At 41.9% G+C, this 23,633-nt stretch overlaps 1 protein-coding gene across 3 annotated transcripts in view; it reads right to left on the reverse strand.

Moving 5' to 3' along the window:
- Positions 1–23,633, reverse strand: part of fbxl2 (F-box and leucine-rich repeat protein 2) — a 60,625-nt gene that overhangs the window by 15,869 nt on the left and 21,123 nt on the right. For all 3 annotated transcript variants that reach the window (XM_069195202.1, XM_069195201.1, XM_015356889.2), the window contains exon 3: positions 6,971–7,025. In XM_069195202.1, the coding sequence (XP_069051303.1) occupies positions 6,971–7,025 (55 nt within the window). The remainder of the gene's footprint in view (positions 1–6,970; positions 7,026–23,633) is intronic.

Below are 23,633 nucleotides of genomic sequence, written 5' to 3' on the forward strand. Positions count from 1 at the left end.
ATTTGTGATCACTAAAATTTCCCCATCCAGTAAAAATCACTGGAATTCAGCTAAGAACTGAATTCACCATGAATATCAGGGAACCTCTTTTAAAACAAGCATTTTAAGACACACAAGCAGGGTGGTGATTCAATAAGAAGACTAAACAAAAGTATCTCTTCACAAATGCAATTCACTTTTCACAATGAATATCTTTTATTTACACAATAATTCACACAATTCCCATTCTTTTCTAGATTCGTGCAAATATATCTGCGCCCCTGAATTGCACGTTTCAAAAGTCAAATACCCTGTAGATAAAAAATATAAACATTTTACATAATAGCAGAAAGGTATTAAAAACAAAAGTGTTTTTGGAAGGAGTTGTTTTTTAAAGCCTCTCGATACGAACACAAGCAAGGTTACAAACAAGGGGAGGTATTTTGGACCCATCGAGCCTGTTTGGTAGTGCGTAGTTAATTGATACAGGAGTCCCATCCAGCTGTTTCTTGAAGGAAGTCAGAGTATGGGATTGATCTGCATGGCTGGGTAGCTTCTTGCCCTCGGTGCTTCCACACGGTTTCCACCTGTGTCTTCTTGTTTATGTTTCACTGTCCATTTTGAAGAAATGACTCTGTCAAAATCTAAGACAAAGACTCTGAATGCTTGTGTCAAGTCCCCAGATAAACTAAAAAGGACTTGACTAAAATGTTTCCATTCCTCCTGCCTGTCAGTACAGGACATTACTTTAAACCCAAAAATGCACCTGGTTGATCTACTCTGAACTGATTCCACAGCAGCAATATACTTTCTTTGGAGCCCAGAATAGTGCACAATATTTTATATAAGGTACAGGGGGTCCACGTCTAACATCTCGCCATTCAACATTGTTTCACACCAGCGTTGTCAATAAATTAAGGTACTCCCCAATTAGCAACGCTAAAAGTCTCTTGACTTCCATTGTTTACTGTACGTAGTTCACAAGTATGTTGAAATTCTGCACCTCGTACCAACATCTTAACTACAGTAGATGCAATGAAGAGAAACATGCGGTTGATATTTATATCATTGTTTTAACAGCAATGGCCTTTTTTAATATAGAAATGTCAAAGATAAAGTGTTTGTCAATGTTTTAAGAGAGTTTTATTAAATGTTTTTCAAGTTGTCTCTGTGCTGTTCAAGGGCTGACAGTCCTTACAACCATACAACAATTTTATATTTATGATCTGTAAGAACCTTCCATGATATAGTCACTTATGTGATGGTTTCAAATGCATTGCTCCACTTTACCCTATGTACTGTAATTGAAACAAACACTGCATTGCTGTTTATACTCTACAGGTTTAAGTTCACGAAGGAAACCTTGCAATATTTCATCACATGTGCTGTGAAAATCACCCCTGATCAGGGTACCATCAGCATGAATCATATTGTTATGGTCACTTTCCTCCCTTAATTACATTATTTCTTATGGGAAAAAAATTCCCCAATTAGTGTCGTTTATATTAGTGACACAGCTTTGTGGTCCCTATCCCCAATGGCAAAAGTGTCCCCTTTGTATACTGTACAGTATATACACATGTCTACACATACAGAATATGTCAAGTTAAAATGTGCTTATCCCTTTTTTTACAAAGCCCTCACGAAACAGTTCTGTGCGCTAGTGCAATACTGCATTACAAGGCTCCGAGGTAGGGAAGCCAGTGTCGGATGAGGAAAATGACATCAAGTCTTCCTCATCAGCCTCCTGACGCTTGCTCTGTCCATTCGACACGACGGGCTGCGATCCCGCATCAAACACAAAGGACCTTAGTTTCTGCGGCTCTTCCTCAAAAACATTCCCTTGAAAGCACCAGTTTCTTTCGAAACAGATCAAGGAAGCAAGCCGTTAATCCCTCAGCTTTCCCTGTTTGTACGGGCGCTTGTCCTGCGAGTTCTATGAGTGTGTTTTGTTTGCTCTTAGTGCTGCGGAGTATGTTGTGACAGCCGTTCCTGGCTCCTGCTCCAGGCTCTGTAGCCGAGCACTGTAGACGGCGCTGGCTCTGGTCCATGGACTAGGAGATTCTTGGCTCTCCCTCGACTGTGCCTAGTGTTACAGCTCCTCTGTGCTGTAAAAGCAAGCACTGTCCACTTTCAACGGGACCTCGGATGGATGGAGGGGGCAGCTTCGAAATGCAAAGGACAGCTGAGGACTATGAAATGGTAAGGACAATGAAAGAGAAGTATTTTGTTCTAATCGTTGTCTGACGCATCAAGACTTGCATTACCCAGCACTATCTATTTGTGTAAAGAGATTAATCTGAGTTGATAGAACTCAGATTATGAACACTTTGCCAGTTCATCTTCAACACACTGTTTTTGGTAGGGGGGGGGGGTGGGGGCATGGTGGTGCAGTGGATCTGGGTTCGATTCTGGACCTGGGGTGCTGTCTGCGGGGAGTCTGCATGTTCTCCCCGTGTTTGAGTGGGTTTCCTCTGGGGGCTCCAGTTTCCTCCCACAGTCCACAGACATGCTGGTGGGTTAATGGGCTTCTGGGAAAGCTGGCCCTGATGTGAGTGTGTCCGTGTCTGTATCTGTGTGGGCCCTGTGATGGACTGGTGTCCCGTCCAGGGTGTGCGTGTCTGTATCTGTGTGGGCCCTGTGATGGACTGGTGTCCCGTCCAGGTTGTGTGTGTCTGTATCTGTGTGGGCCCTGTGATGGACTGGTGTCCCGTCCAGGTTGTGTGTGTCTGTATCTGTGTGGGCCCTGTGATGGACTGATGTCCTGTCCAGGGTGTGCGTGTCTGTATCTGTGTGTGCCCTGTGATGGACTGGTGTCCTGTCCAGGGTGTACCCTGCCTTGTGCCTGTTGCTTGCTGGGATAGGCTCCTGCTGTACTGCAACCCCGAATTGGATGAAGAGGCTAGAAATTGGATGACATTAGCATATTCCTGTACATGAATGTATATAACATACCATGACATTCTCGTTGTGACCTTATATCCTGTTCCCACTACTTTTCTAACACTTGCCACCAAATGTAAGCTCTGAATTAAACAAATTCAACATTTTTACGTGTATCTCAAGTACTTCAATGCCTTCTTGGGTATGGAGATTTTAGTGTGAGATTGACACCACAGCAGTAGTACAGTATTTGAAAGGCCACAAACAAAACACACATCATTATGCACTGGTTGTTAAGTTCAGTCTTAAAATATTCACAGATTTCCTAGTTATTTTTAAAGTCTCAGTTGTGGACGACTGGGGAAAAAATAGTTAATTGATAAAGTAACAAGTTCCTAAAAAATAAGAGCTTGAAAAAAAAAAAACACCCCTGTAACTCCTGAGAACACATCAATCAGGAGTGATTCAGGTTATCAGGAGTCATCAAGCTAGTCGAAGACATCAGTGATTCCCAATACCAGACTTCACCACTAATTTGATCAACTGGCTGTATTTGCCCCCATATCAAGCTGTGGAAAGGAACTAGAAAATCTTGTAAACTGTGGGTCTACCTGTCCTCTTCTGTGCGAGAAATAACTCCAATAAATTCTTGAAGAGAACGGTCATGATAAACCACTTGTGTTACAAGACATGGTCTTCTATGCACAGCTACAATAGAGGCTTTGTGAGTTTCATCCCACTGCATACACAGCAAAACAACACAGATGCACTCGAAGCCTGCAAGATTTTTGTGGACACAACAGAATATTGTCACAATTTTACTTTTTAACTACATTTACTCTTGAAAGAATATTTAAAAGTAAATTCCTCGATCTTAAAAAAACAACATCTTATTTAGCAAATTCTGTCCCTGACAGAATAAACGTGTCACATCATTAACAATTTAACTTTATGCAGAACTCTGAATTTGTCACCCTTGGTCTTTGATAAACATGCTGAAGGGTCACCCGAGTGGGTCAGTTCTACTTTAAGCCATAAGGTTGAGACATCCAGCCTGTAGTTCTGAGTCCGGCTTGTCTAGGATTTCTATAGTGGTGTTGCATGGCAGACACGAGAAAAACTACAAGGTGTTTTTACAAGCTGTGTTACAGAGACAGCTGTGGCAGCTCACAGTCTGATCAGTGAGAGCTGAAGCAGTGATTCATCCACAGTTAAGGAGAAAATAAAGCTGAAGGCTCCACCATGTTCGATTCAGGGTTTAAAGCTCTCATCCCTGTTGGAAAATGTTTTTCCAAAACCGGGAGAGGTGGGCTGTAAAAATGGAAATGTTAATTTAAGAAAACATAAGTTCTCGAAAAGAAAGCCCTTCAAAAACAAAGGCACGTCCTTCGATTATATGGTCACACGGAAAATAATCATGAAACCCGACAGGTATCACTGAAGGCTGTTTTAAGAGCTTTAAATAAGATCTCCCTCAAAGAAACCAAAAGGCACTCTCATTCCTCAGAGTCAGTCAAATGCGCAAATGAGTGCACACTTTAAATGTTTTCTGAATGAATTTTCAGCAACAAAAAGACTGTAAATACAGATACACTGGAGTGTGGGACAGTTTTGAAACCCAGCATCTTGATGCAAAAAAACTAAAAACGATCATTTCTTGCATCTGAACAGTGGATTCCATCCCAAAGCCATACAAAACATATGTACTGAACGGGATTTCTATTGCAACAACACATCATCAACAGTCTAATTCACATGTTCCCTATTAAGACCCAATTAGGACCTCAGTGGGATATCCCAACTGAAGGACAGTTCTTACTCCCTCAGTAACATACTGAAGAAAATACTGGATTAGAAATTCTGATTCAGAGCAATACTGCCAACTACCAGTCCTCCAGCTCCTCCCACAGTCTCACTTTACTTATCGGGAACCTGGTTTTCATTAGAGGTCTCTTACCTGAGTAAAGACCAAAACTGCTCAGCATCTGAGATCTAACAAGAGACAACAGACAACATACAAAGTTCTGCTGTCAAATCTCGGTAACACACTGCACCTCGGCCAGGTCGGCCAAGTATTACAGAATCAAATGAATTCTAAAAACTAAATGATGAATTACAGGATTTTTCTGTGCATCAGCCAAAAAGAAGATGGCGTCCTTATTAAAATTCTCATTGACCATTCCCTCATGCTAGAATGGAATGGATTTCTGAAGTAATGGACGCTGGACTAAATAAATTTTCAAAGCCTGTGTCCAGAGACCTGTAGAATCCATCTGACCAGCTGTTGTTAATTTGTTTGCTCTAATTATTGAACCAAGGTGAGGTCATGCTTCCTTCACAGTTCACTGTGCAGAAATAAATCAGTTACACCAAATGGCTCTGTAAAAAAACATGACACTGCCTGTACTTGGCATTTAACCCCCCTACTCTTACACATCTCAGTCTCTGGCTTAACTCTTCCATCCACCAATGTGGCCCGACAGGCTGGATCATATATTTGTTTCGTACGAAACATGCCTTTTGGTGAACTCTCCAGAAGGGATAAGGTTTATTTTCGTTCCTAATGTATGACCTTCCAGATATCTAACAAGAGAATCCTCACTAGGGGGGAAAAGCAGACTGTCCTTTCCAGCAGTGGACTCCTCATCAGGAATATCATCTGGACACCCTTCGGACGGATCTGGAGCAGCACGAGCCATGTGTGAAGGGGAGAGAGTTCCCCTTGTTGACGATGACGGTGCTGGAGGGGCCGGAATCGATGAGGATATCGTTCACTGACAGTAAGCTCCAGGAACGGGAACTGCTTGAGCCAGCTGTTCAGACTGGAGTGTACTGGAGGGAAGAACGTGTCTAACGTGGCTCAGTCCTGATGAACAGGAAAACAGGCAGGGGGCGTATGGTAGAAAAGTCTAGAAGAGACTGGTAGGAAACTCAGTGCAGGTGGGGAATTACCACAGGAAGAGGAAAAGACGGAAGGATGGAACTAAATGAGCACAAGCTCCCCTAAGAATAATACGGACAAAAAGACCGAATTTTTGGAAAGACGGAATGCATATCCGTGGAAGTTACTGTCAAGTGCGCAAGATTCGTGATTTGCAATATAAAATTCTCTTAACGCAACTGAATGAACGCAGACAGTTTCAACAGGTCACTTAGTGAAAAATTACACGTGTAAAGAAATATGTAACTATAGGATTTCCCAAGCGAGACACTACAGTGGAAAAAAATAATAATTTGTGAGCATTTCAAGTCTTTTCCTTTTTCATTTGAATGAAGGCGGAAAGCTTATCACCCGAAACTATTCCAGCTTGTGATTACTTTTCCTGCAAACAAAATGTTTAAGCAAAATTTAAATTGTCTTCCTTGCTAGGAAGGAGATGTGCTTCAACTGTCTCTGACCTGCCCAATTATTTCCATAAAGCCCCGCCATCACCCAAAAAAAACAAAACAAAAGACACCCTTCAACTGATCAAACACTTGAACAAAAATACCTGAAGACGCCATTGACCTGAGATAATCCGAGGGGTTTGTGGAAACTGATCTAATTAGCGGGGTTTAGTGATCAAAGCTCACAAGTCCTGGGGCGGACAGAGAAACAAGTCAAGCACTGTGCCTCCTGCCCTCAGCTGAATGAAAAACAAACAGGCCCAGAAAGCCTTGAATTCCCCTCCTGGCGTGACCTCCAGGGTCCCTGAGAGAGGACTTGGCGGAAGACTGCCACGTGAAACGTCAGGTGAACACCTCTTTTCCTTCTTTCCACAGATTCCTTGGAGACCCTCGTGAACACTGACCCAGAACCACAGTGCCAGAAGCTTATATGAAAATGATTCATTTACAGTATATGGCCTGTGCTCACAAAAAAACATATCAAGCACCTTCCTTTCTCTTTTTTATGTAAATGAATGTGACGAACTGACCCCTGTGAGCAAATACAGGCTCGCTCTCTGACAACAGAAACTCTATCAGAAAAAAAAAGGATTCTGCTGGACTGCAAACAAAAAACCTGGATTTTTCACCCATTTGTTGATGTTTTGGCTTCTGTAGACAAAGGTGTGCAAAATGTTAATAACAGCTTCGGGGATTTTCAACGATCACAGGAGCAGCTTACCTTGGATACCTGAGCACATCTGCACAAAGTAACCACATCCAAGTAGGAGAATATTCTGTGAAAAAAAGAAGACGCGTGTTTAAAAGCCAAGGAAAAAAACAAGGCAGAAGCAACAGATGACAAAAGTGCTTGTTAATCACGCTGCGCAGCACACGCAGTTCCAATAAGGCAAGGCAAAAATGTACACTAAAAATAAATACATAACCGAACGGAAAAGGCAATTCGGGTTTCAAAGCGTGGTGATATAGTGTTAGAAAGTCACTTTGGCTTTAATAATTAAGGCAGTAACTGGGGAATCAATTAGAAAAGGCGCTTCAAATTGCACACCGGAAAAAGGAAGCCCACCCACAACTGTAGAAACCTGCGAATGTAGAGCAGATGAAGGCAATTCGTTTTCTGAACAATGAATAACACGATCCACAGAACAGTTCAAAGAGGATAATGTGGCAGTGAGCAGGAACAAAGCAAACACTCCCTTTATACCTATTTAGGCACCTGCTGCTAGTTTTGATAAGGAGTTTTTTTATTTCTGCTATTTTTGATAAAGAGCTTGCATACCCATTAACTCGCAAAGACTGTGTACACATTCCTGACTATTGCAGCTCAGAGTCTGGTCTTCACAGAGGGGCGCCAGCACTGGCCTAACAGTTAAACACAATTTGAATTCAGGGACTGGCGATTAAACTGGACTTTTTGGTTTTTTTGTCTCCACTTGGAGCCTCCACTGACAACAGTGACACAACAGTGACACACGAGGCAAAATTGGTAGCCTAAGACAGAAAAAACAAACAAACAAACAGTAAAACTACATGAATCCAATCCGTTATTATTCATGAAATTACAAAACATAAGGAGGAAACCAGACTGAAAAAAAAACAGAAATACCCCCATTGCAGACTCTGCAAACTAAATCCACCGATTGCGGATGTTGATGCAGGTCTGTAGTAGAATATTGTAGCACACAAGTATTATGAATAGTATATCCAGAAGGTGAAGTAGATGTGAGGAATGGGCACAAAAAGAAGTAACAGTACCTATTTTAACAATAATGAAGCCTAAAATGGACTTAATAATAATAATAATAATAATAATAATAATAATAATAATAATAATAATAATAATAATTGCTTACACTTATATAGCGGACACTCCACTCAAAGCGCTTTACAGATAATGGGGATCCCCTCCACCACCCCCAATGTGTACCCCCACCTGGATGATACGACAGCAGCCATAGTGCGCCAGAACGCTCCCCACACACCAGCTCTCAGTGGGGAGGAGAGCAGAGTAATGAAGCCAGTTCAGAGAGGGGGATTATTAGGAGGCCATGATTGGTAAGGGACAATGGGAAATTTGGCCAGGACGCCGGGGTTACACCCCTACTCTTTTCGAGAAACGCCCTGGGATTTTTAATGACCACAGAGAGTCAGGACCTCGGTTTTACGTCTCATCCGAAGGACGGCGCCTGTTTTACAGTATAGTGTCCCCGTCACTATACTGGGGCATTAGGACCCACATGGGCCGCAGGGTGATGGAATTCAGTTGGTATCTAATGAAATACTTAAAGACTCCCTGAAACGAATCGGCTGACCCAGACTGCAATGAGATACAAATAAGTGATTTTACGAATGGGAAACTCTGCACAGTGACATGGATTGCAGGCGCTCTTGGATCCAGAGGGCGCGATTCTAGACTAGGATGCCTCTGGTGTGGACGTCGCATGTTCTGCCCATTTTCACCCGGGTTTTCGCCAGGTAAAGCAGGTTTCTGATAATGGACTGATGGAAAAAGAAATGGAGGACTTCTTCATCTACAGTACTGTACCAAGATAACACAGGGGTCATGTTGCGTAGTAGGGAAGTCTCAAGAGCACAACTGCTGTGGGTTGTGGATTCGCTGCTGTTGTACCTCGAGGGAGGTACTTTGCTCCCTGCTGCTCCACTTGACCCAGCTGTATAAATAGGGACCAGCATTTACAGTAGGGTGAGGGAAACAAAGGGTAACTCTCTTGCCCTCTGTTTACTAAAACGTCATGGAAACCAGGACAAACTCTGGTCCGATGAGCCACTGTGGTTGGGAAAATGAAATTCCCCACCTGCTTCGATAACGCACACTGTACACGGCAATACTGCATTACTGCTGCTAGGAATGCTAACTCGACACACAGACGGCACCAAAGGATTCGTTGTTATCTGACATTACAAAAAAAAAACCCTTCTTGTTAGAGACTTTCACTTCATGAATTCAGAAGGATTGTTTTAACGATTCTGTGGTTAGAGCAACAATTCCAACAAAAGAAATCTGCTTCTGATCAATGAAAACACCAACAGCCACAGTTTAATAATAAATTTAGATGCTCATGTCACTAACCCACCACACAGATGAGATGAAGAGACTTTCTCGGAACAAGACTGCAAACAAGGGAGAGGGGGTCTCATGGGAAAGAGACTGCTTCCCAAACCTCTGGAGATAACTGAAGACATGCTTCTCACAGAAAGGTTACAGAGAAATGTCGTATTTAAAAGAAATGACAAATTTGAAGAAACAAAAGACATTCAGAAAGTGCACTGCAACATTTCCAACAGTGATGACATTCAGGTTTTGAGCCAATAAAAACATTCAGTAATTGGTGCACTTAATTCTGCCTAAATAAATAAAATTTCAGTTCCAGTTCTAAGTGCTGACACAAATTAGATCAGCGTGCACTATTTCTAGCATAAAATACTGAAATTAAATGGAAAAGATGTGCTGCAACTACTCTATTTTCTTGTGTGCAAAAAAAAATGAAGCAAATAGCTTCATTCAAACTAACAGAGAAAAAGCCAGTTTGTCTTAATTGGAGATAATATATAATATTGAGGTTTTCCTATGAATAATGTTCCTTGGCAAGGTGACTCTGCCAATCCTACCACAAAGCTAGCAGAGAACATTAAAAATAAGCTAATACAACGTATTGAGACTGCAAGTCAGCAGGCCTCTAGGTTGCTATAGAGAAGGTGCGCCTTCATGGTTTTACCCTGGGTGGAATTTTCACAGTCAGAGGGCTGTACACAATGCAGAATGGCCCCACCCCCTCAATTCATCCAGCCAATTTTCCAAAGAGATCCAGTTGTGTTCAGTTGAAAAGCCAGGGGTTATTTTGGTAGCCTCAGACTAGACATTAGTCTACAACACAGCATCACAGTGGGGTCCCTCTGAAGACCAGAGGATTTGAGAACTGAAAAAATTCAGAGGAAGGGGCATTTTGAGAAGAGTGTCCAGATGAACTACCTTTTCAACACTTCAGCGTGCTCAACCTGGCCTTCAGATTTTTAGCCATATTTGGTTTTTCTGGTGTGCCTTCCACAACTTCAAAGAGACCACTCCATAGCGTTTCAGCTACACTAAGAGGAGCAGCTACTCGTTCTTAGAGGAGCTACATGAGCTATGCGGTCACTCAGTCCAGAGCAGACTAACAAGAAATGCTAGACCCACAGTTTGAAATGCAGTCCAAGCTGTAAACAAGGGAACAGCGGCACAGAACAGGCATCGACCACATGCTAGTGGCCCCACACAGCTTTGTGTCAATTGAAATCTCCTGTCACAACCTCGGAGATACATTTCATTTCATGTCAGGACTAATACACCAGGATCTTCTCGGGAATTAAGAGCTCCCCCGTCTTGCTTTTGTGGCCATGCTCCAGTTTCCAAACGAGCTTTAATTACAGGAGTGCGCTGAATGGTACTGCTGCTGCCAAGACAACAAAATCTCTGATTTATTTCTGCAGCAGACAACAGCTCTCTCCTTCAGTCCGCCCGCATTCCCAAGTCCTGAATATTACAGGACTAGAAGGGGACCTGCATAGCAGCTGCAGTACGCGTACAGCCGGTCTCCGAGCCCGCTTATAAGGAGATGCTCCAGAAGAGCGAATGCCCAGGACGTGGAACAATAGTACCTGCGCAGCAATGCTGAATTCAGGAGATTCACCGTTTTCCCTTTCAACGGGCACGTCCGTTTTTAGAGAATTCAAAACCGAGAATTGGACGAGCTGCTTCTTTTCTTCTCTGCTTTCGCAAAGATGACGCAAGCTGTTGTCTTCTGCAACAGCCAACTGCACTGATTTCGAGAGTCTTGCTATGCGCTGTTAACAGCCCGTTTGCTCTTACCTGGGATGCGCCTGTGTCCGACTTGGACTGAGATTATTGTTCTTCAAGACTTTTCACCTTTTCACCATTCAGAAGCTGGGGGGGGGGCATGACATGTAATTGAAGACAAAGAATACCAAAAATACTCGAGGAGAGATCTTAATGTTTCAAGTTAAATGATTATAATCAATTGCAGGGGTAAAAGGGCTCATTCTAAGATTCTCTTTCTCCTTAATTGTCTCTGTATATTAAAATGCGTGGGATACTACTTCTATGCAAACAGTAATGTTGCTAAACCCTCAGAGGTTTCCTAATAAATTAAATATATATATAGTAATGAATACTGAATACAATGATTCAATAACACTCCATAATGGCAGGTACATCCTCACCACTGCACTACACCCGGTTACTATTCAGTATTCGGAAGACACAAAGAATCGCTAGGGGACAACTGGAGGGATAAATTCCTTTGGGCAGAATTCTCCAAAATTAGTTAATGAAAAGTGTGTCGCAGGGCTAGATTTAATCATGGTTATTGTAAAGCCATAAAGACTAAAATGAAGAAGAACGTATTTAAACTACCTAGGCATTCAATAACAACAGTTTCTCTTACAAAAGCCCAGGTTTAATTTTAATAATCGTAATGACAAGTGTGTTATGTCCTATGTCCCCTCTCAACCATAGAGAAGTGGCCTGGTTCTACCACATACTGCCAGGTTACAGCACAAACTGTTAAAAAGATTATATTCAGGATACATTGTTTGGACAGTTACTGGACAGATGGATCAAAATCTTTCTTGGCGAGACAACACACATTGGTATTATAGAGTCCTCCCTCACCAGAAGACGGAAATGTTCGCTAAGACACAGGGCAGAGGAAGAACTGGGATAACATATTGTCTGCTTTAATTTTACAAAGCCATGAACAAGGAATAGACAGTTCCTTTACCACTTTCCCGTGTGGGACAGTTTTCAAAAACATCTACCATCAAAATAACCTTAAATATATATATATATTAAGATACATAAGTTTGCACTAATGTAGATCACAAAACAGTATTCCTTATGCAGTACATGACATTTTGAGAATGTTTCAGTCATCTTTTTTTCTAATGCCCATAAAGTGAAAAGCTCACATCATATGCTAGTGACGTGATTCAGGGAGAGCTGAAAACATCTGCGATATAAACTGCAGCTTCGACAGGAGAATCCTAAATAACAGTTGATCTCAAACAACGGGAATAAGGCATAATGGAGGTGGAGGGGTAGTGTTGGACATCGTGGAGGTTTCTGCCCGACTACGTCTGAGGAAGCAGCTGGGAATGACCTGCCATCCTCAGTCACCTGACCAGTTGGTGGAAGGCGATTGGACGATCAGGCGACAGTTAAAATCCAGGAAGAATGGGCTTCCCATGGCCACTGGCTTCTGTCGTCTCCTTTTATGTGTCAAATTAGAGGCAGAAGGGACAACGGAAACGACTGACAGACAGGCTTACTGAGAGTTTATTATGAGTTGTTTTTTTTGTGGATAGGCGTTTCCAAAAGGTCTGAGAGTTTTAGGTTAAGGGAGTTTTGGGGTTTCGCGTTCAAGCAGTTTAGCCGCCATGCTACAGCATGTCAAGGCCCATAAAGGGCTAGGGTTATGCTTTGTGTTCTGAGTTGTTTGCATTGTCTAAACGTACGGACGCGTTCGTGCGCCTGCTTTTCCCGAGAGCTGCTGAAAAAAGGATTCCTGTTATGGTGCCCCACCCCTGGGTGAATCAGGACGTCGGGAGGTTCGGTTACCATCACTAATCATTCAAGAACTGTAGTGTCTGTGTGTTGGGCCCTAACACCTCAGGTTTGAGCCTAGCCCACGTGACTTGGGCTCCTGTGATTCTAAGCAACACGGCGCCACCTGTCTCTCCTCCCTGGCACGTCTCAGGCTTGCAGTCTGGTCAGTAAGAGAGGTGCCTCTCCAGCAGTTGGTGCTGAACCTCTTGCGCAGGGCTGCATGATCCGTGATGCGTTAGGTGTCAAGAGGCTCAAAGGTAGGCGTGTCGGAGAAGTCTGCCAACGACACTTCCTTATCTCCCCTGTGTGCAGTGGCGGGGTTCACGAAAAACACAGAAAATAACAATGGATTCTAAATGTATCTTAAAAAAGCAAAGATCATAAAACATACAATGATAAATGTGGGCTTTACATCAAGTGGAATAATTTGGCAGTTATGCAATGCAATGCATTAATTAGACCTCATTTAGAAGATTTCTTCATAAATTCTGACAAAGACAAGTGGCTTGATGAATAGCAGGTTGGCGATGTCTGCCCACACTTCCTTATTTTCTCTTGTGTCTAGTCTCCGGGACCATAGCTGTGATCGTAGCCGAGAGAGGAGATGTGAGAATCACAGAATTCTCTATTCCAGATGGGTGCGTGTAACAAAAACATTCTAAATTTTCCCTTCAAGACTGTAGTGACTAGCAAGAGCAGCCTTGAAGAAAACGCAGATCAGCAATAATGACATCCCTCTGGTTAGAAGGGAGCAGTGCAGTGAATCATTACAAGGCCAGTGTAATTAAATTACCTTAATGTGTTTTATCCCCCAGAAACACTACCACAAATTGGAAAATGGCTGGGCTGCTTGAACTTTAATGGGTATTACTGTATTTTGGAATACATGTACTGTAATAAAAAAATACAGTGACAGCATCAGCTAAAAAATGAAAAGCTGTGCATCGGAAGTAATCTCACATCAGTGCTGTTTCTACAGGAATTTCTTGTCTTACTGACGTACTGAGTGGTATTTATTTACAGTCGGATCACCTGCTTATGGAAATCGGAGGATACTGTCTTTGCATTGCTGTATAATCTGTGTTCCTTCTCAAAGTAAAATGATTCTTAAACAGTTTGCTACATGTTTGGACACTGGCCACTCCTCTGGTCTTGAACTGCATTCAAAAGCTCTCTACTGACCTACAGTACACAACAGCACAAACCACAACTCCTGTTCTATCCTCCTGGCTGCAAGATGAGATCCTCCTAATTCTGTTCTGGACTCCTTAAACACAGCGTTTTAACGGCAGGAGACACAGAGTATAAGTTAAGTGAAAGGTATGTTATGGTCAGTTATTTTATGGGTGAGGCAGTTTTTAAACTTATTTTGACTTACGCAGAACGCCGGGCACAACACCGTGTGAATACGAGCTTCAGTCTGGAAACGAATGCTTCCACATCTGGAAATCAGTAAATAACATTACGGACATTTTTAAGGGAACGTTCATTTTCGTCTCATGCACAGCAATGTAGAAAAGCCTCCAACAGGAAGGCCTGAGCTTTGCAGACAACCAGCCCCTGTGGACCGATTGTGCCAATAAGTCATGACTGTGCAGATCTCACTGGCTGGGACACCACAGGGCCAACCGTAGGCCAGAAGGTCATCTAAAAATAAGTCCGCCTGTGCTGCTGATCAAGCTTTTCAGACAATTACTGGTGGCAAGGACTGGGCATTTACCAGCTTTGTCAGGAAAGAGAAGCCTCCAACTCTGTATTATATTGAAAACAATTGTTCCAGGCAGGAACATGTGATTGTAGGAGAGTCGGGGATCAAAGTGTGCCATCTGCTCAGTGCTTTTCGCATAACAACGCTTTCCTTCACACAGAGCAGCATATTTAGAAAAAAAAAAACAACAAAGCAAAACAAAAGGCACAGATAAACTTTTTCATTAGAGACAGAATAATCTTGTCTGTATCAGGGATGGCGTTTCTCATAGCTGCTACACAAATGATCACCCTTTCTTGCCTTGCAATTCTAGACATCAAATGGGAGCGCTGCCTTATAAAACCCCTCACACGTGCTTTGGGAATTCTGCTTGTCATGCGTGTTTTTTTTTAAAATACGAATAAAGAACAGAACAAAAAATCTTTTAAAGGGGGACTGCAGTCCCAATTTCTCAGACCGGTTGTTAAATGTCAATAACAAAATAAAATCACTGACTTTGTTGCTAACGGCGAGAGTTTGCGCAAACTGCGATGCGAGGCAGCCCTTCCTGCTCACTAGTCACTGTATTGGCTAATGTAATACAAGTGTACAAGTAAATAAGTACAGGTTATGCAGCAGACATTTCACTGCAGAAATGTTCCAATGGGATCTGCATGCAGAGTTTACAAGTAAGTAGTATTTGTTGGCAAAACTGTCTAGAAGTCGAGAGCAATATTTCTATTGGATTAAAAGTAATGGTATTCACAAGCCTGACCAACTTGTTTACAATGTCACAGGGCCACTTCACGTCACTGGACGCTCTGTTAACTTATTCTGAATTTGCAGAACATGGTGCTGCGCCTACCTGGAAATTTAGTCCATTTTGTGATGTAAACTGGGGGTTTCACAAGTTATTGTGTACATTTTAGTTCCAGCTGGGGTTTGAAATGCACTTGTAATAGCCGATTCTTTCTAACCTCGATGTATAAAAATAAGCACTGTGGCTACCTACATGCGATTGTCAGAAGAGCAGGCAGTGCCAGTCAATGGCATGTAATACGCATCACTTGACAGGAACAGAATTTCCATGGTGATGATGTTGTAAATCCCCCAGCATCAGTAATGAAGTGCATCAATAAGATTAATTCTCTTTTTAACTGCTACAGTCACTGCTGGTGTGGCTTCTGTAATTAAATTACTGAAACACTTTGCTACCCAGCATTGCCTGAGGCTAGAAAAACGCAAACATTGATGCCGAACGACTCTGGGAGGAGATACAGACACGGTTTATAACCAGAACACACACACCAATTGTCCGTCCATCTACTGTACCTGCCTACGAACTAAACGGAAAAGCATCAAAGGAATGCTAGATCAAATATGGATTAAAGAAGCTGAAAACGTCAAGGAAACAACGACAAATTCTTGAAGACTTTTTAAGGAAAGAAGCTGGAATACCCTGCTTGTTAAGAACTGCTGCATTCAATTTCCTAAATAGGTCAGTTGTCTACTAAAAACCCTGACAAAACAACTAGTACTTACAGTACAGCTACCGCAGAATCTTACATTGCTCTGTAAAAACATAACGGATCTGTTGCACTACTGTACCACTCAAAAAATACACCAGTGGACTTGAGGTCATTTTGGCACTTGGCATCACCTTGCATTTACATGACACCAACGGAGGATACTGGCTGTTTTTCTGCATTGCTGTGCGTTTTCACAATGAGTATCTACCGTGTAAGGAGATTAACAAAGGCTCATCAGTAGATGTCTGTGCCAGGCTGTATCTCATATAGGACAATAAATCTGAAAATGGGGCATATGAAGAAACTGAGCAACCTGAAACTAAGCAATACACACAACTCATCATTAACAATCAACGTTCAGCCCTGGGCTTGCACCTCAAGTGTGTTTGGGACCAAATCATCTCTCACAGAGAGGTCAATTACAGTATCGGATTCAATTACCCCATGTCCAGCCTTCTTTGCCTGTCCCTCTTAATATGCCTACAAGGCAGTTTAAAAAAAAAAAAGGAACATGTAAAGGTTTATTCCACGCTGAAAGGAGAAGATCGGAAACACAACGTTTCTTCAGGTCCACACCATTGTGTTTCCTTTCTTCAGCGTGGATTAAACCTTTACACGTTCCTCTGCAGCCAACGCATGCTGACGCAGCTCCCCACCTGAACTACTGTACTTCAGCTTTTAAAAAAGGAGTGTTTCCCCACTTCCTGACTTTCCATCCTTTCTGAGCCACTACGCTGTTTGCCTTTGGGTTAATATTAAAATGAAAAATGTTGGTCACCATCTCGTCTTCCACATACTTTCCATGGTGGCACAACAAAATGAACAGGAATCTACGTTGCTGCCTCCTGAGAAACGAAGGGGGAATTCTAGATATAGACCATTTGCTCTTTAATAATGGCTTTTACTGTATGCAACACACATTTCGCCCCTTCAGTAGCGCTGCACGGCTGTAAACACAGAACTATTCAAGACAACCTAGTCATCCCAGAGAGAAAAGGATCAGATCGGCTGTAATCAAGATGAACAGGATTGGAACGGTATTTAATCTAGCGGCTGGTGTCTAGAGGGATGATGTAAATTTCCCTTTCATTCTGGGCCAGGCGGAGATTAAGATGGAGTCACAGATGCAACATTAGCCTGGGGGAGTGCTGGTCGCCAGAGAACTCTGAAAAGCGTGCTTAAACAGACTACTGTCCTGCACAGAAGATGACCTCGCCCAAGCGAAGATGCACCGCTCTTCATAGAAAGATTCAAGTTTGAGTATTTGAAACATAGATCTCTCGAGAACCTCAAGAAAACAGGGACATACCCAATATGTATTCCATACTTGCCACCATCCTTAATCACAACTCCTGCTAAACAGTATGGATGAAGACGCAGCATCACCTCTATGTTTTACAAGTGTGTTTGAAAGTGCACCTAGATGATTAGCAGTAAGTGAAGGGACACTAGCTAAAAACACTACTAAAAAAAGGGCTGCACTCCTCTAGAGTTTTGAAGCAAGGCACATTTAATTTTAGGTCTTGTTGAGGTAAGCTGATATTCATATCTTCAATCCAAATGATCTTGTTATCTTTTGTGAACAATCTAGGGATTGAATGAACTGTTTTTCTCATAGGAAGCTGTACATGCTGACCTAATCTCTGACTGGTTACACCTTGATCAACTGTAAACCGGAAAAGATTCTTCACAAAAGAGCCCACAGAAATGCCGATACCTATACAGTATATACAGTAAGCACTGTCTCATTTCAGCAGAAAATTCAAGTAGGGCTGAAAAAGATCCAAGAAAAACAACAAAGGCTCAACGATAATCAGATAATCAACAACAACTGACTAGACTTCAGAAGATTGTTCAGAAGCACAGCTCGGCCTCAAACTCACAGGCACATCCACACCCATCTGAAAACAAAGCACTTGAGATTAAATCAGAAATCAAAATCGACACAGCATGAAGCAGTCAACTCAAAGACCTTACAAGCATTACATGAACAAAAAAGTGAGATGTATGGCACTCTACCCTCACTAGGATATTAATTGCAAGACCAAGTACATACGAACACAACACAAAAGACAAAAGAGGTGAAATACTAGAGCCAACAAAAATCTCTACTTAGAAGACTAGGCAAAACAGCACACAAGCTCACTAGGGAACAATGTGGCACAGAAAACTACCCTGCATCAGATAAGGACAAAGGGTAGAAAAACCTACCCCGAGAGAGAGCGGGTGGCAAGATATGTGGCGTGCAGTACTGAACAGCCCTGATCCAGCTGCTGCTGAACCCACAACTCCAGCCAAAACACTACAGATAACATCTCACCCACCAGCAGAGCAAGAGGTCAAAGCAGGCCGAGACAAACAGTGCAACCTGCCCAGGCCACAGGCACAGTACATGCTGAGAGCAGGATCTGTGTCCCTCTCCTCGTTATACAGGGGGAGAGGGGGAAAGAAGCGATATACAGTATAATATAGTTGTAACCTTTAAAATATTGGATAATGCTTGTAAAGAATTATTCACTCAACATAGCAGTGTGAGTCTAGACTAAGACTGAAAGGAAGGAACTGGAAGAAGGACTATGTGTTTTGTACAGTATTTTAAAGTGATTTAGGGCCTGAGAAACACATCAGAAAAACACCTAAAACCTACTTTCACCGAGTCTGCAATTTAGGATCAAGTAGGGAAAACACTGAAGTGTTGAGATGCAGTAGAGTTACGAAAAGCAGGTCCTCTATTATCAAGAGGATAGTGTTGATCCCATCTGGGGCACACAACCAAACATGTCGCCAAGACCCGATGTAGCTGAGCAGCCGTGATAACAAGGGGCAAAGTGTTGCCTTTCAACCTAGGGGGCAGGGAACAGTATAAACATTTAACTCATCAGAAAAACACAAATGACGGCGAAAAGCACCAGACATGCCTCCACTGCTATTAATGGATACACCCTTGAACCCTGCTTTGGCTTTCTGTCCGCTCCAGTTAAGAGAACGATTGATTATTACGATCTCTGATTATTTCATTCAGAGACGAGGCTCCAGAAAACGAATTTGGCCATTTTCTCTACTCTGCCCTCCTATAGGGTCATCAAACAACAGTGCGTGTCAGCTGGAGAGCGACGGAAAAGCCAAACACTGGTCAGAAATGAATGGCAATGTGAAAGCAGCAGCTACAGCCTGACAGAGCCGGTCCCTCCTACTAGGCCTTAGGAATAACGCACAGCTAAAACGGTCTCCTGTGAGTCAGCCTTGCTAATCTCCGCTTGGGTGTGGAGCGCTAAGGAAGTGTGAAACAGGTTGGCACCGCTTTGCTGTACAACTTGGCTTTGCTGATCTTGGAAAAAAAAAATGGTGACAGCTTGCAAATAGCTGGGCTGCCTTCCGATCTTCGCAGATTTCCCAAAAGGAGGCAACAAAGCAAGGAGAAATGCTCTCTGCGGGCTGGGTCTTGGACTAGCAACATGACACCAGCAGGAACTGTTGCTGCTTTGGCGCGCTCAGTGAATGGGCGGGTACAGCCCAGAGGGTGAAGGCTACACACACAGCATGTGCTGGTTAGTATCGGTGTTTGTGCCCCACCTAAGCGGTTACCATGAACTGAAACAATACGTGAGCTAGGAGCTAATCAGGAGGCTCCAGGGGGAATGTAGCTTGGCACATCTGCTGTAGTAACATGGCTACCTTTGGTTACATCACTTGAGAACAGTTGCATTTTTTATCCCTTGAAATAGTCCGCTTGGCACCTGGATTCTACACTGATTTCAAACTGGCACATGCAGATGCTTTTCTGACCTTTTAAGTTTGGCAAGGCCTTCTGGTATACTAATAATAAGGACAATACTCTTTCTGCTTTACAACAGAGGAGGAATCGAGTAGAAACACAATGATTTCTTACACACAGGGCCATGAGTCTGGAACAAAGAGCTCAGTCGTGTTGCAGTTGACTGTGTTACTCTGCCTTTTTTCAAGAACCAACCGAATGAGGTTTGCGGATCAATTAGCTCCTGCAAGGACCCAAACAAACCAGATAAGCTGGATAGCCTACTGCCGTTTGTAATCTTTCGCATGTAACGTATTACATGTATTGTCGGGTTACTATTTTCTCATTAAGAAGGCAAAACAAACATTTGCTTCAAATGGACATAAGACGATCACTAAACCACAGACTGGTTTCATCTGCATTCGTACCCCGAGTGCAAGAAATCAGACAAACTAAAAAGACAAGCATTAATCTCCACTGAAACCAAACACTGATGAGTTCACTTGAAATAATTTCGTTTATACCGATGGCTTAAGAAAAGAAAATAACAGTAAAACCAGCCAATAAAATTAGCCACCTTAGAATTATCTATGAAATCTCAAGAGATTGTTTAAAAACCTACTGGTATGGTTGAAGAATCAAACAGTTAAAAAGCAGATAAACATAAAAGGCTATAAAAGCTTATGTTACAATAATATCCAGAGGATTTAAAACAGTCAAGTGTCATGACAACGATCAATAGAGAGTATAATTACTTCCTTATCAATTTTTGGAGTAATTCATCCAGTCAATAAGCAGGAAGACCAGCTCAAGATGCTCTCGGACCCCTACTGTCCAAATGACAGAAATGACAAGACGCCCCCGGAATTTTTTAACCCAGATATTCTGGGTCTTAGTTTCAACCCATCTCCTGATCAGAGACGTGAGCGTGGTGCCCCACACAATCCATCCTTATTCCATTTTTTATTCCTATGGAATGTGCTAGATTGCTATATAAAAGGTCACTTGGGGTAATCCACACTGGGACTGGACTGCAGTAGGTGTTTTGTGTCCACAGCAGGGCTCTGTTTGGCTAGGTTACCATGCTTTCTACCAAGTGCAGTACAGGAGTAGCAGGGCTGTGCCACGAATAGCCTGGGAGTGTTATAGATGCTTGAAATATTCTGGAATTCCCAAATAACGCCACAAGCTATTTTTAAAACGGGGGGGGGGAGCCACACTTTATGAACAAGCTTTCTGTGTTCTTGTGTGAGCTCGTTACCTCTTTCCTAACCCTTTTATGTACCAAACCATCGTACAACCTCAAAAGCCAAAGTGAGTGCTCCAGCCTCATTTCTGTTGCCAGAACGGGCTTCCTTAAGTGACAACCATACCTTAGAGCAAGGTATGCGATTAAAAATCATGACCCTCTCTCAGGAAACAAGGAAATAAAAAGTATATGCCTGCCACGAGGCATACCTGCTTATTATGAATTTAAAAAATGTTGTTTTTTGGTACAAAGTGGCTACTTAGAGTATGTGTTGCACACAAAAGACTCCAGAGAAAGAAAACTAATACACACCTGAAAAAATAAGTGTATTAGAACAGTAAAAATTTCAAAATTGAATAGAAGTAGCTTTAGCACCGTTTAACAGATTGATCTCAACAGCACCGAAAGGAGAGTTCTGCTTGCCAGAACTGGATTAGTTTTCCAAACGAAAAAGACAGATGGTCATTAAGAGTGTTTATTTAACCAGGCACGTGCATCTGTATGTTAACCATGTCTGCACTGAACTGGAACCGAGCTGTCCTAAACTAATCGTTCAACATTTCTGCGCCACTACAACGCTACTTTCAGACAACAGCGCAAATGTATTAAGTCAGGTGCAACACTACAAGTACGCTGTGGGGTCTTGAACGAAAGGGAGATGGATTATGTATGCAGTCAGACTGTCTTATAATTTAATGTCAGAATGATGTACGCTAAGTGCATACAAACAGGAATGTTTCGAGCTTCTCTTCTTTGAATTCAGAGCAAAAACATTTGTTTTGAAACACAGTACACAATATTTTAAATGTAGTCTTCGTAGTATAAAGTATAATTTTAAGACGGCATCCCTAAGTGATTCTACACTTTAAACTACAGACCCTCCTAATATTCATGTTTGCCTTTTATAAGGTGTAGCAGAAGAAGATCAAGGGAATGTTCACACCCAAAAATCGTAACTGTTAAATGTACTCACACTCCTGTGAACATTAACCACTTTCATTTAAAATGTTTGCACTCTGTAGTAGACCACCACAAAGTCACCTCATTATATTCTGGGATATTCAAAAAGTAAAGGACACTTCTATAGCTTGGTCAGAAATGAAGACCAGTCTGTTCAACACTCAGTTTTGACCTACGTACATTTCTCTGGGGTTTTGCAACCAGCATGTACCATATCTCTTCCTTGTGGAGCTGCAAGCTAATTTTTCTCCCTGATCGGTGCTCCACTGCTGCTACCTAACACTGCTACATTCTTTCCAAGAAGCAGATCTTAAGAACTATATTAAATGGTGAATATCTATACAACTAAAAAAAGGAGTAAAACTATCAATTATAGCTCCAATAGCTCCAATGTAATGTTTCTCTCCCTTTTGGAAAAGCCAATCACAACATGCCCCTTTCAGAGACTCTGGTTGTTATTCTAAATAAAGTGAGTCATGTAATTATTTTATTCATTCAAAGTTTAAATTAGAGTATATTATTTATTGCTTATCTTATTAGATCCATGTTCAAGCACCAGTCAGCTCAATGTCCTCACCATAAATTCTGTGCTGACACATGGAGAGTGTCCAAACCATGCAGAAAATAACAAACCACAGAAACTGAATTCCTCTATGCTGAAGCTTTAGGTACTTGCTTACTCAAACCTGCTTAAGTGTGACTGCAGAGTGGGGCTATCATCAAAAGCCAATGCCCCTTTTCAGTTTACTACTGTAAAAATCTGCGTTATTGTTTACTGATAGGTGTTGATAACAAACGCACTAGTGCGTGGATCTGATGGGACTTGAAACTGACAATTACCAATTTAGGTGTGCTCCTTTCACATACCAGAAGCTCCAGTTTCAGAAAGAAAAGATGGGATCATGTTTTTTGTCCAATGCAGGTGTTTACCAATACCTTTCACTAACTGAATATTGGCAAAAGTAATCATTCTTGTATTATATTTATAATGCTCTTGCATCTGTTGAGGCACATGCTAAAATAATATTTATTGAAGTGTCACTTGTAACAATAGTTTAAATATAAAATCAAATTTTGGCATAATGAGGTTTTCATTCTAGTGTCTTTTAAACGTCTTTATAGTGGAATAATCCTGAATTTAAAGAGTCATTAGTGCTTACAAGACAATATTGGTTGTGAAGCTTCAACAAGACTTAAAATTGAAACATATCAATAACAGACTGGATAGAACATTGATTGCATAAGCAATAAATTAGGTCCAAGAGCTTTAAAGGTCTGATTTTCATGCATGCTTGATTTTCAAAGTGAAAGCAATCAACTTGGAAGCATACCAGAAAAGACACTCAAAGAAAACTTGAAAACCCTGCATTGTAATTAGTGAAATGATTTCAATATGAAAAGACATACAAACTAAGGCATTGAGCCACCTACAACAATACTGAGATACATGTTTTTGTGTAATGAACATCTGTACACCCTTGTCACGAACAGCTGGCACAATACATTTATATCCATGACCCTTCGGGACTATTGGATAATATTGGTTAATATTGCAGTGCCAAGAGTCTGAACAATTTCTCTGA

Source organism: Lepisosteus oculatus, chromosome 10 (assembly GCF_040954835.1).
Source record: "Lepisosteus oculatus isolate fLepOcu1 chromosome 10, fLepOcu1.hap2, whole genome shotgun sequence".
Taxonomy (NCBI): Eukaryota; Metazoa; Chordata; class Actinopteri; order Semionotiformes; family Lepisosteidae; genus Lepisosteus; species Lepisosteus oculatus.